At 41.8% G+C, this 17718-nt stretch overlaps 1 protein-coding gene across 7 annotated transcripts in view; it reads right to left on the reverse strand.

Moving 5' to 3' along the window:
• Window positions 1–17718, reverse strand: part of ANK2 (ankyrin 2) — a gene marked incomplete at its 5' end in the record, with an annotated part of 325477 nt that overhangs the window by 157252 nt on the left and 150507 nt on the right. The window contains one exon of one of the 7 annotated variants that reach the window (XM_084285778.1): window positions 3178–3312. The exons of the other annotated variants lie outside the window; for them this stretch is intronic. Coding sequence (XP_084141904.1) covers window positions 3178–3312 — 135 coding nt within the window. Of the gene's footprint in view, window positions 1–3177; window positions 3313–17718 lie in introns of those variants that run through there. 7 annotated transcript variants of the gene reach the window in all.

Genomic DNA, 17718 nt, shown 5'->3' on the forward strand with positions numbered 1-17718 from the left:
AAGGTAAAACAGACACTGAAGTAGTAAATGAAGAATTTTTAGCTCTATCCCTCTATCCACTGGGAGAGGCAAGGTTTCCTTCAGTAGATTTTTTTAAAATAGCCCAGTACCCAGCATGGACGGTTTCCTTTTGTCTCTTCACATTATTAGCTAATTCCCAATCAACTGGGAATTACACCGGAAGGTTACGTAAAGCAGACAAAACCTTTCTCCTCCTTAACTGGGACATTTGCTGGGTGTACATTTGCTACGATGTTAATCAGTCATCGCTTCCCCTGAATTCCTACCATAGCAGTACCCGTGAAATAAAACTCCTGTAATCCTGGGGCCAAACCTCAAATAATCCAGCTCAGGGCAGCAGAGGAAAGCACCAGTTTCACCTGACTACACCTGTATGAAAGTTACATTGCTCATTCAAGCAGGTCATACAGGCTACCTATAATATCAAATTATATGTAATGATGATAATAATAATAATAATAACATGGTACTTCCTAAAAGCAGTTAATTCCACATCAATGTTAAGAGTCTAAAAAATGTAGAAGGAATAGCTCTGTGGCTGGAAAGCCCCTGTTTTGGAAATCTGTAACTCCCACTTCTGACCTGCTTAACAGCTTCAAACTTGCTGGCTAGGCTCCCCACGCTGCAGTTACGGCACAGGAGTCTGGACCACGAGTCCTACTCCCCCACCTCCCTGGGCAACCCGCCCCAACGCCTGACCGCTCTGTCTGAGCAGACATGTCTCCTCATTTTCCACCTAAACCTCCCCTGGCACAACTCGAGGCCATTCCCTCTGGTCCTATCAGTAGTTATCTGTGAGCAGAGGCCGACCCCAGCTCCCCATCCCTTTCCTTCAGGCAGTTGCAGAGAGCAATGAGGCCTGCTCCGAGCCTCCCCTTCCCCAGCCCAAACACCCCCAGCTCCCTCAGCCGCCCCTCACAGGCCTTGTGCTCCAGGCCCCTCACCAGCTCCGTAGCCCTGCTCTGGGCACACTGCAGGGCATCGATGTCCTTCTGGTACTGAGGGGCCCAAAGCTGAACACAGCACCCGAGGTGGGTGCGGCCCTGTTGGTTGCGGTGGTTTTTACAAAGTTGAACTCAGTATCAGCATCTGACTCCCCACTTGAGAGTTATTTAGCACCATATGGTCAACTCAGGATAGTCAAGCAAACACGTTCCTGATTTCCCCAGCAAGGTAGGTCTGAAGCAGCAGGCTGTATTTGATCTTAGCTTAGAAAAGATTAGATTTTGCACTGCAGTTTTGCTACATGAACTGGCTGAGTACCAGCTGAATTATTCTAACCCTCGTATTTGGTACTAGAGCCTTCCTACTCAGCTTGAGGTGGCACTGCCCTTCGGAGGAGACCAGGACAGTGTGCGTGGCCACACACACACACACAACAAGAAAAAAAAAGCACACAAAAAAAAGCACAAAAGCAGAGGAAGCCCTGAGCACTGTGCTGCACAAAGCACTGTGCTGGATATGACATTCCTGCTTGGGAAAAGGCAATGCACGATTTCTCTCCTCAGAAGACAGCTTGATTGGTATCTCTGATCTACAGACCTTTTTTTAACCATTTTTATAAGGAATCATAAAAATAAATATACTGAGGTACTGTACACCTTCTTAGGGAAATAAGGTAATTCTTTGCAATCCCCCAAAGGAGTGTAACTGAATCCAGAGCAATTCGGTCAGTGCTCACCAGAGCCAAACAAAGCCAGGCCCTTACGATGAAATGCACTGAAGCCATTATCAAAGTGCCTGATCTCTGCCTGCTATGAAAAGCTCTGAAGGCTGAACTGAGAAGTATCCAAAAAAAAAAAAAAAAAAAAAAAAAAAATCACATGCTGCTGGATTTGGCTCGCTCCTGCCTCCTCAAAGAGCTGACCTTATCCAGAAGGACAGCCTGGTGACTGTACATTCGAAGAGGGGGGGAGAGCTGTTGCAGAGTTCGCTTCTTTGTGCATTTCTTATCACAGGGAACCTCCACACGCTACCTAACAGCGTCAGGCCACTCACCTTAAGGGAAATACCACAATGCCCATCCAAACCAAAATAACATAAGATCTACATATTCAGCAATGCCTCCCAGCACGCCGGGAAGATCTGAGCTCCCACTGCCCTCACTGACTACACGCTTCCCACCGTGACTGCTGGAGCTCAGCTGTTAATTCAACCCAAAGCTGCTCACACCTCAAACATGTATTCTGGGACAGAGCAGCACTTCTTGCGAGAGGTCTCCCTGAGCTGTACACCGAACCTGAACTACAGCTCCTCTAACACACTACAGCAGTTCCAACAAGTCCTCCACATTGAATACCTGAGAACAATTTCATTTTAGATCAATGTGGGAGAAGATACAATTTGGCTGCACCAATATTAAAGGTTTTCAGATATTCTTGTTCTGCCAGAATTTTGGCACTACCACCTTTTCTTGCCAATTTTGATCAAAATAACCACCTTATAAATGAATTTCCCAAGCAGAGGGGAAAAAAAAAAAAAAAAAAAAAAAAAAAGATAAAAAGGAGCACTTCTTTTGCCACAGACATTATACAAATATTCCTCTAAGTGATTTTCTTCTGGTTTGCAGAGGTTTGCTGACGTTACTGCTGTTATCACTTATGGCACACCTAACCCGGGTCTTGCAAACTGTTGTCAATGTACCCCCTTCGTGTGCCTGGTCCCTGCTCACTGCAGCCTTCCTCTGCATAAATACCTGTGGGGCTCCATCTCTGCTGCAACCACAGCAAATAATATACTGGAAAGACAACAGATTTAAAAATTAAAAAAAAAAAAAAAAGAGAGAGAGTTACTGAGTCCTGTTCTGAGAACGATTGGTGCAGGATCATTTAGGGCAGCAGTGTTACGCTAGGATAGCCAATTGCACCCATTCATTTGAAGGACCTGGTTCCCCAACAGCGGTCTCTCCACGTACCTAAGCCTTTTGGTGGCTGACAATGCTTTTAAGCTACTGCACAGCTTAGTGACAGCTGCTTGTTAATTACAGTCACAGTATCAAAACGAAGCTTAAACATGGACCCCTCTAGCAGATTACTGAATATTGTGAGCTATCAAGCAAGACCCAGGCTGAGCAAAGAAACCCTTTTCAAATCCAACATCCTCAACCATGATCTTCATTTTCCCCTTTGATTCCTGCTGTCCTCAGCCAAGACTTACCGGGGCTTGGGGATCTTTACTTTCTTCGCTGTTGCATCCATAATAATCAGGGGTTTTATCCAAGTCCTGTAAGTTCCCTGGCGCTCTCACGCCCTTATCCGAGTGACACGACTGGCAGAGGGGTGCATTGCCCATAGCAGGTCCCCGTCCCCTCCTACACTGGGGCTGCCCTCACACCACAGAGGGTGCCCAGCGCTCCCGCGGGACAGCCGAGGGCGCGGGTGTACCGGCGGCACGGAGAACCCGAAACCCCGGCAGCAACTGCAGGCAGCAGTCGGTGACCATTTCCAATTCAGGCGCTGCCGGCTATTTTTACACCTACCAGGCCAGCTATGCATGTAAATGGAGTTGGGCTGGGGTGGGGGGGACTGCCTCCCAGCACACAGCCCGCATGTAAAGTTAAAGTCCCACTGTGCGAAATGCCTCTGCATGTGAGGGTTATTGAATTACCCAGTTGCATGCCTTTGAATGTTTTGATTTTTTTTCCTACCGCTCTCGGCCTCGCTGTGTTTACATAAAGCACTAAATTTCGGAATGTTGCTAATGCCTTCCGAGTTTCTAACTCAAAAAGATGATTAATTCAAGTTGCATCTATTTGATACTCACAAAACAAGACGAAATGTCTGAGTACAGAGACTTCATGACCATTTTTTCCAGTGATTCATTCAGTATTTCATGTTCATGTGGATACTAACCGCGCTGAGCTTGCTTTGAATTGATACAACCCCTGGGTTTGATTTCAGAAGAGCTCAAATGCTTCCAAAAAGGACAACGCTTGTTCACTCTAGCTCTTGCCTGGATCATGTCTGATCTTGTTCTGATCATTTGTTGTTTTGTTTTAGGCCTTTTTTAAAGCTAGAATACCAATTAGAAGGGGAAAAGAGAGAAAGAATAAGGACATTCCCTCTAGGTTTGAGTTAGTTATCATGATTGTACCCAGGAGGACAAAAATCATTTTGAGGATTGTGTTTTGGAATCCACCCATCATCCCAGACGAGGCCCACTGCAGAATTAAAATAAAATATATATAAAAAAAAAAAAATCTGAGAAATAATTAGCATTTTTAAGATGCTTCCTGAACAGCTGGAGGTAACAGAGGTAACGGAGACAGACTGCCTGTCTGCAGGTAACGGCGACCCATCGAGTAAGAGTATATTGCAATTACACATCCAACCCATGAGTGGAGCTGGGCATGGATTGGAAAAATTAAGCCCCACATTCCTTAGGAACAGTGCGATCCTCAAAGGATTGCAACATCTAGCCAAAATTTTCCTCTACGGAGTTTCAAACTATTGCAAGTATTGCCACGCACAGCAGCCAGGTGTCCCTGCCGCCCCACTGATTCCCACCAGTTACTCTCCACAGCAGTGCCAGTGCCAGAGAGAGCTCTCCCCGGCCCCCTTTCAAGGCTTATTGATCTGCATAGCGTTCTCTTCTGTGTTAATTACCGTGAGGTAGATTTAAAATGGCTCTGTAATTTCTCCTTGACTGCTGAATGCTCCAGGACGGGAACATTAGCTCCTCTGAAAAGCCCTGGGCACTGCGGCGTGTTACGAGTTTGAGCGCACACACTGGAGAAATGCATGCATAAAGTAGCTGAATCCATTGTCACTTTTGGTTATGTGATTACATATTTATGTAGAACTGAATAAAGCCTGAACTGCAAAAAGTCCCCAGTAATGCCATTTTTGTCAGCAATTGGCAAACACAAGTGACAGAATGTGAAATCTTACATTCAAACAGCCCGAATTTCAAATATAAAATGACTAAAGGACAAATAAAGGCCTCAGCTCATGTTAAAATTATAATAATCAAATATAATATCTGCACACATTACTTCTTAGCTATGGGCAGTCAGGATGTGAATTTGCTGCATGGGAATGGCAGCGGCCCCCACCATCACAACCGCATTGCAGTCCCCACGATGCTGAAACCACTGACTGCTTCTAATCGACACCCAGGATGTTCAGGAAATTTTCACATGAGGCTAGCTGACCCACAGTTACCATACACGTGTTTTTCCTTGTTTTCTTCAATTCTTCCATGTGCTTACCTCGTGACAGTAAGGTATAAATACTGTCCTAACCTCTTCAGGTGGCTACAAAAACAAAAGGATGCTCCAAAAGCTTGACTCCACCACAGTTCATAAAACTACGGTTCTAACACAAACCAAAACGAAAAATCCTTGGATAGAGCAGTCAATTTAATGTGAAATGCACTTACTAGAAAACAGAGAAGAGGGTGGAACAAAGCATCAGCTGAAGGGAAAAGGGTGGCAAAAACGGAGTAGCTCGCATTCCTTTGAAATAATGCATGCAGAAAGCCCCAATCTGCGTGGACATCTGATGGAGAGCGGTGGATAAGCTTTCTGCCAGAGACTTCTAACAATATTACTGTTGTTTGTCGAAACAGTTCAAAGTCATTAGGGCAAATTACTCAGAAAGCAAACTTTTTCACGTTTTGCCAAACTTAGTTAGGGCACAATATTCAAAGTGTATGTCTTATGGCTATCTTAGGACTCCTAGGCTTTGCGGAGGAACATGCTGCAAGATCTTTGCACGCTCTTGTGCTCTTTCTTGCTGTTGTTTGGGCTGCAACTCTATCATATCAGGCAGCAGCAGCAACACAACCAAAACACAAAGGCACACTTCTCAAGCATGAAACTCACCCTGAAGCTTCTTAGTCCTCCCCTCCGTACGGAAACGCCTGAGCCAGTGCTGTGTTACGCTGCCAGAACTGCTCTGAAGCCAACGGCACCGCATGTCTTCACAGGGAAACTGAACTTTTTTAAGAACCTCTTGCAGGTTACTCACTGAATCCACTTACTTTGTCATGCTCTAATACACCCTCTGCTCCTCAGCTGCGCATCAAACCTCTGTGCAACAAGAGCTCCAGAAGCTAAATGCCAACTCTTAACTAAAAACGCTTTTTAGTGCCTGGTAAGAAATGGGGCACAGCATCTTGTATACCACGCTTAGGTGTTCTTGCTAGGATAGCAAGCAGCTGACTGGGATGCAATCCCTCTTGTCCCCCAGCACGCTGATGCTATAGGAGAAATGTGATAACAAGTCAATAGTCCAGGAAACAGCCTTTTTGCTTCAGTTTATGCCTTGTAATGGTAAAACTTGTAAAAAAAATGGTGGAAAAAAAAATCATGCCGTGCTTCACTTCCAGTTTGTGCGTTTGCCACAGTACTTGTGGGGACTGTGAGCTGGTTCGTTCATTTCGGCATGTTTTCCCCAAAGTTAGCCTTGCAGAGTAGCAGCATTAATGTGTCAATATTCACATTTTTCATTTTTATAGGAATATCCTGGAAATTCTCCTGTCAGAAACCCCATTCTTCCCACTCCCTTGCCTCCTTAATTCAGATCCTAGTTATCCGCACATCCAACTTGCTTTGTTCTTGTTCAATAAACTACATCATTGTCACTGATAAAGTACTACCTCAAAGACCAGAAAACATCTGGACAATGCAAAAAATACAGAAATTAGCATGACTGGGCAAATAGGTATGACATGAACTCAATTACACATTGGCATATTCAAGCTAGGAAAGAGCCACTCTCAGTTTGCCTGGAGCTACCAGACAGCCATAAGGCTAATTCTTCTCTTGGCATCATCCTTACGTGGCACGGGGCTCGCTGCAACACTTTCATTAGCTATTGTTCAGCAGAGAATCCAACCTCCTTTGGGAATTTTCTCCCTGCAACATTTGCATTTGTGTACCACTCAAATAATACAAAAAAGTGACCGGACTTCACCAAGACAATGCAGCTCAGCGAGTTCAAAATCCTCGGTAAAGACCATTACTAGTGTAACGGCCAGCTGCTAAAAATATAGAAACATATGGAGAGTCCTATCAGCTGCCTTCTCTATTTCAAATAATGCTATAGGCTTTGGGAAACATTCTGGTTTCAGCACTTGAACTCCCTCTAAGCCTGCAGCAGTTACATTTATCATCTTTTCAGCTACACAAGGCCAGTGCACAAAACCTCACACAAAGCCCGCAGCAGATTTCTCAAAGTTTCATCCTGTGAGATCTTTTGTATCAAGTGCAGCAAAATGTACCTTCCAGTCTCCCGTAAAAAGCCATTAAGTAAATTTTCGAGAGTCGTAATTTGCTGTATTTTGTACTACTTACACAGCTTTCCTATCCACGACACCTGAAAGAGATGCGGGTGAAGATAAAATTACAGAGTTCAGTAAAGATGTCCATTGCTAAACCTGACCAGAGCAGCCTCACTTTTATTTTTCTTTACAGAAGGGCAGTCTAACACATCATATAATGCCTGTTCTGAACAGCATCAGATATTTCATAGGTATTTTTCTCAGATCTGTACCTAGCTTAGTTTAAATGTTAGCATCAGACAAATTCTGACAAAACAATTGCTACCTCAAATGCCAGCAAACACCATCATGCATCTGTGACTGCTCACATAGTCAGGTTTGTTCGAAGTCTGCTGTATCTAAAAATACTGAACCTACTCAAGGCATGTAGTATACAAGTAAAACACTTGCAAAGCCCTGTAAATTAAAAATGGAAACCAAAATCCAAAGATAAATACAGATAGCATTGCCTGTCACCATATAAAACACTAAGTGAAAAAAATGAGAAACTATCAAGATGTACATTAACAAAAAAACAATATGGAAAGAAATGTTTTTGTACATGTAACGCTGCACTTTTATCATATCGTATTTATTTTATGCTTCATAATGTAGCCAAGAATAAAAATAGGCATATAGCAATTGTAACATCACCATCAACAAGAGCTTAATCTCTTAATTCCAGTATTGCTTCTGCCATCAGTTTCTGTTTTCCAAAGATCCTTGAGATAAATAGACACAACTCTACACTGTGACTGCCTTGCTACCGGCCATCAGGAAGAACAGCGCAACACAAAACCACCAATTTGCTGCTACTTGGAAAACCTCAACTAAGAGCTCCAAGACTAATGAGTGAGAAGCAGTGAAACCAAGGCTGTAATCTAATCTCCAGATGGAGACTTAGTTTTATGGGTACCACTCACCAGTCCGGGAATGGCAAAGCTTATGTCTTGGAAGATTAATTAAAAAAGACATTATCTTGCAGAATAAATGACAAGACGGCAAAATGGAGAAAAAGAGAGGGTCCATTCTGAGCATCACAACAAATCACAACATATATACTGTTAGTGACGTAAATCCCCAAATTTCCCTCTTAGGGATTCTTCAATAAGAAGGCAGAGTATTACAGGGCTCACTTGTTTCTGGAAATTATTTTGGGTCAGATGTTGAGTTTGTGTGGATGATAAACTCTGACGATTTATGCCTTTATATTATTTATGCTGCTCCATGTTTTACAATAATGATAATGATGCTATTGTTGTTCTCCCAGAGATTCAGCCTTTTCTTTCTCTGGTATTTACTATATGTCGGTCACACAGGGCACCACAAATAATTCCTGAAAGCCAGGTAGTCTTTATAAAAAGGCAGTTGTCTACTACAGAGGCCCTTGCAGCAAATCTTTTTCAGCTTAAATAATTGGAGTCCAATCAATTGCAGAAATCTGTTCTGAGCCATGCTGAAGAGGCCAAATCATTTTGCTATGCTTTAGATGGTGAATCATTCAACACATTAAGCATAACAATCCTCTCCAGCCAGCGACAAAGAGAGCTCTTAATCCCAGCAGCACCATATGTCCGTGCCTCCCCGTGGAAGGTGGGCACGGGTAACCTGTCCTTCGGGCCCTGAAGGGCCGCAGGTGTGTGACACCAGTGGAAAAAGATCATCTCGTTCAGAGGAAGCTTTAAAACAAAGTACATAAACTATCCAATAATAACATTTTTAAAAGGTTATACAGTGCCTGCTATTCTGAGATATTTATGGCTCCCTGGTGAATTGTCAGGGACCGTCCTCCAAAGAGAAGCCACCTGCGCCTGTAGCAGGCCACAGATAAAACACGGGGAACAATTTCCAAACAAAAACCAAGGTATGAGCAATTCACATTCAAACATGCTGTCTGATAAACCCTCTGAAACACTGGCTGGAGTGTAAGCAAGCGCAGAAGTTAACATTATTGTGGCATTTATACATGTGTGAAGCTAGGCGGTGGCCCAGGCCCTGCCTCACCCCCAGGAGCGTGGGGCCCACTTGTTTGGCACCGCCACTGCTACACCTCCCCGACACCTGCAGCGTTACGGGAGTGTGGGAGAGGGCTGTGACACAGGAAGGTAAAAAGAAATAAAATAAATGATCTGAACCTATTTAAGCTGCTGGGTCGTCTTCCCAAGCAAGGGCAGCAGAACCTGTAGGGCCGCACGGGCAGCTCAGGGCCCGAACGGGAGCATCGGCTCCCTGCACGGCTCTGCTCTTCCGTGGCCTTGCATCCTTACCACCCTTGTTCCGCAGGCTGATTTCAGTCACCATTTCTTGTGCAGCTAATTGCTTTTTTTTCTCTCAACAAGAGTAAAATGTTTTTTTGAGACCTTGCTGATCTATATCCCTGTGTGTCAGTAAGTGCTAATTGGTGCCTGCTTGTCTCAGGCAGTTCGGTCTAAATCAAAACCAAATATCTGGCCCTTGATTAGCTCTAATTTTTGTTCCTTAACACAGCCAGGATACTAATTCTGCCGTAAGCCATCTTGTAGGATTTCGTCAAGCTATCTCATTCAGAATTTGGAATATCCAAGTAAGGCCTCAATCCTCTTCTCTAAAGATAATCACCCTATCTGCTCTGCTGAATACATCAGCAGGGGATCACTGCTGACTCGGAAAATCCCAGTCTCTTAAGTCCTTGGTACTGAGATACAGAGCGCAGAGAAACAGCCCCATACAGACTGCTGTACCGCCCCATGGCCTCCCCCTGATGGCACCGTACGGTTACTCCCCTTGTTTTAGGGACTATGGTATCACACTGGCCCTCCTTCCCTACGTGCTTCTCGCTTCTCTTTGACTTCTTGCAAAATTTCTACAACTTTCAAAGACAAAAGTTTCATATCTTCATGTAAAATCAGGTGGCAAGGGGAACATATATTCCATAAAAGATAACTTCTCATATATACGTATACACCTTTAAATATAACATACATGTTAGTTTTCCGTAATGTATATTTCATTTTACTGCAGTTTAAAGGAATCCATCGATTCAATGAGGAATGAACGGTAACAGTATTAAATACATAATTCTTCCTTTCCATAAGATCTTGCCGTTTGGTCACATTCATTCACATGAACTTCCTTCAGGATACTGCCCAGCATTTATTCAAGTCTAAGCACTCTTCTGTCCAAATGCCAATTGTCCTTCTGTATTTTGTTTATGCAGCAGTAGTATCTGCAACACTACTAATGGGAAGCGGGAAATTAATCAACTGTAGTAAGATGGAGCAATGTGAAACAGAGCACCTAGTTTGGTCTGAGATTTAATATTTTGTTAATAATCTAATTAACATGCATGGAAGAAAAATAGTGAAAACAGTAAGAAATGCTGCACTTGTATTAAATATCACAGAATATTGTATCTGGAACATAAAGAAGTGCAGGTGATGATAAATTTCCTCATATTAAACATTGTGTTATACTGAAAATAAGAATACTGTTTTCAAGTAGAAGGTTGGGTGTTGTTTTTTTTTCCTCCTTTAAAAGTTACATTATCACAAGCTTTGAATGTTTCTGCACTGAAGCTTCAAAGAGAAAAATGTTCTGTAGCTAACTTACTGCCTTCGCTGGCCGTCCTAGGCAGGATGATGAAGCCTGCTTAGAGCCTAACATATTCCAAATGTCACAGCTAGTAACTGGAAGTTATACGATCTTATCAGACATTTTGCAGAACTGGAGAAATCAGTTTATATTTTAAAATGCTTAAAAAGACCCACAATTTATTTTAATATTAATATGAATTTTAATTGTGTCTGTGTAAAATAATTATTTCTAAAAATTGCTTGAAATTACTGAGTAGAAAAGCATCCTCCTGTCTCAAAGAAGGTGACTGTCTGGACACACATTATGGCAAGAGAAAGAGGCAGGCTGAAGATTCAATATCTAAGAACTGCTCCAGAAAATCACAAACAAGAGCGCAGAAACACAAGCTTCAGTGTCACCTACCAGCTTAGGTACAAAACAGGGAAGAGTATCAGCTACAATTTATATGCAGTAAAAAAAAAAAAAAAAAAAAAAAAAAAAAAAAAAAAAAAAGGTCTATGCGTAGGGAAATCAACAAAGAATTGTGTATTTTTGGTTAGTATTTTACCCTTGATTCAAGCTTTTACTCTCCCATAGTAATTAGAGGTTGCTGATGTATGTAATAACACGTTCTTAACGTACATACCACTAGTTCATTTATTTGGTTTCTTCTTTATTTTGCATCCTGTGCCTGCCTATTTATCTCAGGGCCCATTACATAGATCGGGCACATCTGGTATAAAAATACTTTCATCTTGAATACTAAATTATTTGTTCTAGTAAATATCTCCTTACGGTTAAAGTAAAAATCAGAAAAAGAGTGTCTAGTGCTATTGAAAGAAAACTAAGCCTAATCCTCCCCAAAATTCAGATGTTAATACAAATATATATATATATATATATATATAAATTCATTTTGAAAATTGAATATATCTGTATCAATGCTGAAAACAACCTGGCTGTGCAAAATGGATTTACATTTAGTTGAACTACAACCATAAGGAAATGTAATTTTCTATTCTGTGATACTATAGCCAGGGTTTTAATCCATGCTAACTAAGCAGACCACCAGCTACACCTGAAGTAACAAAACAGAACCTGGCATTACTGAGCAGATGTCTCTGGCTCTAACAAGTTGACAAGGTTTCTGTGCAGAGGAAAAAACCCTAAAAGGCTTGTTTTTCCCAATCCATGAAGAAAGAGTGAGTCATGAAATGAAAAGTTAGATGCTGTACTCATCACTTGTAAACAAACAGATAGGAGTGATATAAAACCAAGCTCTCAAATACAAACACTTGTTCTTTCCCCACACTGAAGTGGTTGTGCTGGATGATAAATAAGAGATGACAATCTTCCAAAAGCAATCAAAGGCAGTTTATCGGAGTATAATAAAGGATTTTGGTTTCTGCATGCAAACAACAATTTGTGCCTTATAGTTATATAAATCATCCAAACAAGGGACAAAATGGCATGAAAAGCAAGTGAGTACACTATGTAACTGAAGAAATTCTCATTATTACAGTTTTAAATATACAGTTAGAGATCTTATGATCGAAACATCTTCACAGAGTTTATCAGCTAGTTAGATGTGCTACCCAGGGGAAAAAAAAATAAAAGCTTCAATGCAATTAATATAAACACCAAAGGACATACTGACAAGGCTATCATCTGTAACCAAGCCCTCATCAAAGAAATTCTGTGGCTATTCTGAATTACAGATACGTGAAAAATAGAGATTATGAGCAACTGACAAAAGAAAAAGGCAAACTTTTGTGTACTGTGGTCTCTCAGGCCTATTAAAAATTGCAACATGTCTATAAATTAAAGAGAACTGAAAAAAGCACAATGACAGAAATGAGACATTTATTTCCAGAGATGTCGTAAGAATGCCATAAAACTTTATTCAGTGGCCGTTCATAATTCACAACACTGTGGTATGCACAATGTTAACGGTGCGCATACAGTGGCCAATAAACACGAGGCAAAATAGCCAAAGTTTCGTAAGAAAGAGAAATAAACACATAAGAGAGTCAACCAAGTAAATATTAGTTCAGGAATATTTCAAGGCTTTAGAAGAGCCCAGAGCAAGTGACCCTACCTTTGCCATGGCAGGGAAGCCTCTTGTAGGGCAGCGCAGAGCCCTGCTGGCTAGCTGGGGTCAGCCTCTGTAAAGGATGCTATGCAATGGGTACATTTTACCATGTACCCCATATAACGTACTTACAGAGTTGCTCCTCTCTAGGGATCGCCCTGCTACAAAAAAGTAATAGCTTTTGACGTATGGGTTTGTGAGGTCCATTAAAAGCACGAGTTAGCTGCTCTCTAATATCTCTGGAGATCCTAATATCTGGCAACAAATCCTCATCTGGACAGCGCGGAACCTGCAAAACTCAGCGGAGGCACGCAGAGCCTCTTCTTCCTGAAAAGATCCACACAAGGAATGGATTCTCTCCAAACCCAACACTGCAATTTTGGGAAAAGTGTGATTACAAACAGCTTGAGCAATCACAGATGCCCTCTACCACATCCCAGCTCCTTTTCCCCAAATCTCTCACACGGCATCAATGCGTCAGAGCAGCCACACCAGCTGCCCCTTGCCTTTCAGGCAACCAACTGCCTGCTAAGAGGCAAAGGGCCCAGGAAATTCAAAGGGCTTGATATGCGCTGGCCAGTTTATAGACAACGCCTTCTAGAATGTGCTTGGTTTCCAAGGGGAGCAATTTCATTTTATTCTCATGACAGATTATTTGGGGTTTTGAAGGAAGAAGACCACTTGGGTTGCCCGCACGGCAGAGAATGACTTCCAGGACCACAACTACTGGAAGTGAAACACCATGGTACAAAGTATTTCTATGTCTTCCTCCTCTCCCCCACATAATGCTTATTCAATGAGGAGCTTTCTACTTTTTCTTCAAAATAACAACAACAAGTGCATCTGGAAAGGCATTAATATTTTTCAGATGTCTGGACTGTGCTTCTTAATAAATTCAGGTAATTACTTAGCCAAAAACGTGGGGTCAGCTGTATAGACACACTCATAGAAATTCAGTGATGATATGAAGAAGAGTGACCGTGCACAAAAACATGGCCCTAACAAAGCAGCCAAGGTGCCAACCAGGAAGAAATGAATGGCACTAATGGCACAGTCCTGCTGGGGAAGAAAAGATACGACCTAAACTATTAAACTGTTTCTATACAAAAGGTTAGAACTAAGCCCATATATAAATCTTTTAAGTAGATTTAATGGGAATTGGGTTGCATGAATTTAAGAGGAAATCACTCTTATTTAAAGTCAATTCATAATATCTGAATATAATAACATTTTCTAGATTTGCCAGAGATACCTAATCGAGCTTAATTAACTGGAACAGTTCATCCTTTGCAGCCTACATTTAGGTTTTTGGTTTGCTTGTTTCCCACTGGTAGCTTCTCACAGCAAATGCTAATTGCTCTTCTTCTTTGGCTGGATTCAACCTTAAGCATGACTAAACATTAGGATTTAAAGTATTTGTCAAAGGGAGAATAACTGAACCAAAGTGCAATTCTGCTCTTGGACACACACAAATCAAGTGCATTACTCTGACTGCGGTGCCTTCAAATCTGAACTTGACTTGTAAGTCAGCATATTTGTTCTTCACATTTATTGGTGTTATATTGGCTCAAACTGAGGTTGCAGATCCTAAGATAAATATTAAAAAATCTGTGCTACCTTTACAGTGCAGTCCTTGCAGAGTCATGGCTGGTTTACAGTTTCATCAAATAAGATAAAACTACTATGAGATGCTAGTAAGCTCTATTAATGTCAACTAAAATTAACAAAAAGCAAAGAGAAAAGGAAACAGAAAGACAGAAAGAAAATAATAAAAAAAAATTACTGCCCGCAAGAAACAGAAAAAATATAAAATGACCCTTCACAAAGCCTGTACTTTCTTTCAATATGAAAAACATGTCAAGGAAGGTACTAGTAGCATTTTGAGTTCTGTGTTACCTTGTAACGGTAATATGCCATCATCAACAAATAAATTATGTTCCTGAATTGTCCTATACATCCTACGGCTTCCCCAGGACTGGGGGAAATGCTCAGCAATGGGCACTCCCCAGGCTCTGTCCCCCTGTCTTGAACAAAGCCCCAGGAGCCCTGTGTGCGAGGGGATGGAGCCAGGTAGGCAGCAGAATTTGGACCAAACAACCGTGCTCCTCGCTGCTCACAACATCCAGCCCTCCTCCCCGCCACAGCGCCTTTTCACATCTGTAGTACCAGCCCCGTTCTGTCACTCTCACAGCTCATTTATTTGGGCTTGATGGGCGAGCACCAAAATTTGGCCCAGAGGCAATTACAAGATGGAAAATAGGTCACAAGCCTCCACAAACCACTCCCTTGCCAATGTGTTCTTTTAACATTGGATTTCCAGCTTTCCTCCCTGCCAGCATCTTCATAATGCCAAATGGGACAGAGAGACATAAAATTCCAATTACATGCGATGGAAAAAGAATATGTTTCCAATTAGGTAAGTGCAGTTGTTAATAGGCAGGGTCAGAAATAGATTCCAATTTATCTGGAGCTGACTTCTGTTACCCTTTCTTTCAGAGAGCAGCGTGTTTTCATACTGCTACCCTCAGCACAGAAGTCCTATGCTCTTAATTAAGTGCTTATCAACAGAAACAATATCGGTCATTGATCCTTGGCCTGTGCTGTATCAGTGAAGAATTAGGTTGGCGTTCTGCTTTATAATACTCCCTGCTACCCGAGATAAATTCAAAAGAAATAGGAAGAGGTACCAGCATTCCCGTCCCACCCATAGATGCTGCCTGTTTTATGGAACACTGCATTGAACTTTCCTACGAGATGGGTGCCTTCAGGAACTCACTCCAGACAGCCCCTCAGAACAAAAGCAGAATACGTGCCATATGTCAGACATACCTGAGTATAAACCAATAGCATCATAATTTACATCAACACCGACAAAGTGAAACCGTAAGTCTGATTATTTCTATGGATTTTGAAAAGTATTAATTGTATTGCAAAGCAGAGTTAAGAACAATTATTTCCATCTTACATTCATGGAAGGCAACCTTTAGCCAGGTTCAGACCTGAGGTCATAGAGGAGGTCCTCTGACAAAGCCGCAGAGCCCCAGTCTTCATCCACAGCCTTACCCGTAAGACTACAATTCCCACTTGAATTGCATTTTGCAATCAGAATGAGTAAAAATACCGTGGAAAAAAAAAATACAACAGTATTTTATATGGCATGCTAATCGACAGCCAAAAAAAGCCCTGCTAAGTATATATATATATTATGCAATGATATTCTAACAGAGAAACTGGTTTTGTATAATAAAATAATTCAAGTGGCCAACATTTCCCAGGAAATTAATATGATGTCAAAGACCTCAGAGCCTATGTGAGACTTCTGAAAAGTCTTACTGCATTCAGAGTGACAAATGAAAGCCTTTTTTTTATTACTGCAAAGATGACTCATGTATGGGAGGATGTCAACACCACATACATGGGAAGCAGCTGTCTGATTAAGAATATTTGGCTATTCTTATCCATTCTCTGCAAGCCTGCTCCAACGCCCACTGAAGTCAACATGATCTTTGCCTTCGGATTTCAAGAGGATCAGTTTTTCCCTGGTCAGGCTCCCTCTTTCACTGAAGGACTCTGAAGGACAAAAATCAAGGAAGGGAAGCCCTGGGCACTTCTGCCAGCCACCTCTTTTACAGCCCACAGCCTCCTCAACCAACAGTCAAGCATCCTCAGTCCTGCAAGCAGCGAGGCATCAACATTTCTGTCCGTGTGGGATGTTTCAATTTGTGCTTTTTCCTTGTTGTTTTAACATAAAACCTACTATTTCTAAAAGTGAACTTTAAATCAGAGATATTTTTTTCCCTTTTATCTTGAACTCCATAAGCTACATAGTACAAAATAAAGTCACATTCATCACAAGGAAGAACGTGCCAGAGTTTAGCACAGTATCAGAAAACTTAGGGTCTTCTAATGCATAATATTGGGAAGAAGAAGAAAAAATGCATGAAAGCAAAGGCTTAAAGATCACTAGAATTGAAAGCATGTTAGCTTGTCATTGAAAATTCAATTCTTAAATATTTGTGGGTGTTTTTTTCTTGGACCTGAATTGAAAATGTAGCGAATAGAAAACCAAAACTCCTTCCTATTCTGAAAAGGAGATGGCCATGGCTCCAATTTTGCAGGACCATGCAATTCTTTTGGAGGATGAGGATGGCATTTCACCTTTTGTGAAGATGAATGCTTAGCCACTTTTCCCAAATGCCTGCAAAGTCAAGCTTTCACTCTGTGTAGCAGCAATTCTGTTTAGGGGCTAAGCAACACACCCATTTCCATGTTTAACGTTTACACTGTGGGGACAGGAGCTTGTGCATAATTGCTTAATCACTTTTGGGAAATTATTCAGATGCTTTTCCAATATTTATCGGCTGGACACTGCCGCAGTTCCATGGGTCATTTGATTATCCACATGTATTTTTAAAAGGACTAGAGGTACTGAAGTTGTTATTTAAAAAAAATAAGATTATTTTATATAAATTAGAAAATTCTTCCATGTATCCACTGCAAGATATTTTCTGTGGACGCATTCTGTGTGTCAAATGAGAGCTATCTACACACAGCAAGACTTTGACCCTCCTTCCTGCTCAGTGACCACCACCTGGCATGGTATTAACTTTGCACGGTGGAGATGTCCCTATTTTTAACACTTGCAAGAAATACCCGTGACAAAGCCACGGATGCCCTAAAGCAGTATTTAGGATGTGAGGATTCTTGCAGAATTCCTGATACTACTTCTCACGGCAAATAAGGGTCTCCCATCCCCACCAACCTGGAGGAGGTTGAAGTTCCTGTGTGAA

The sequence above is a fragment of the Netta rufina genome (assembly GCF_964035555.1).
Source record: "Netta rufina genome assembly, chromosome: 4".
NCBI lineage: Eukaryota > Metazoa > Chordata > Aves > Anseriformes > Anatidae > Netta > Netta rufina.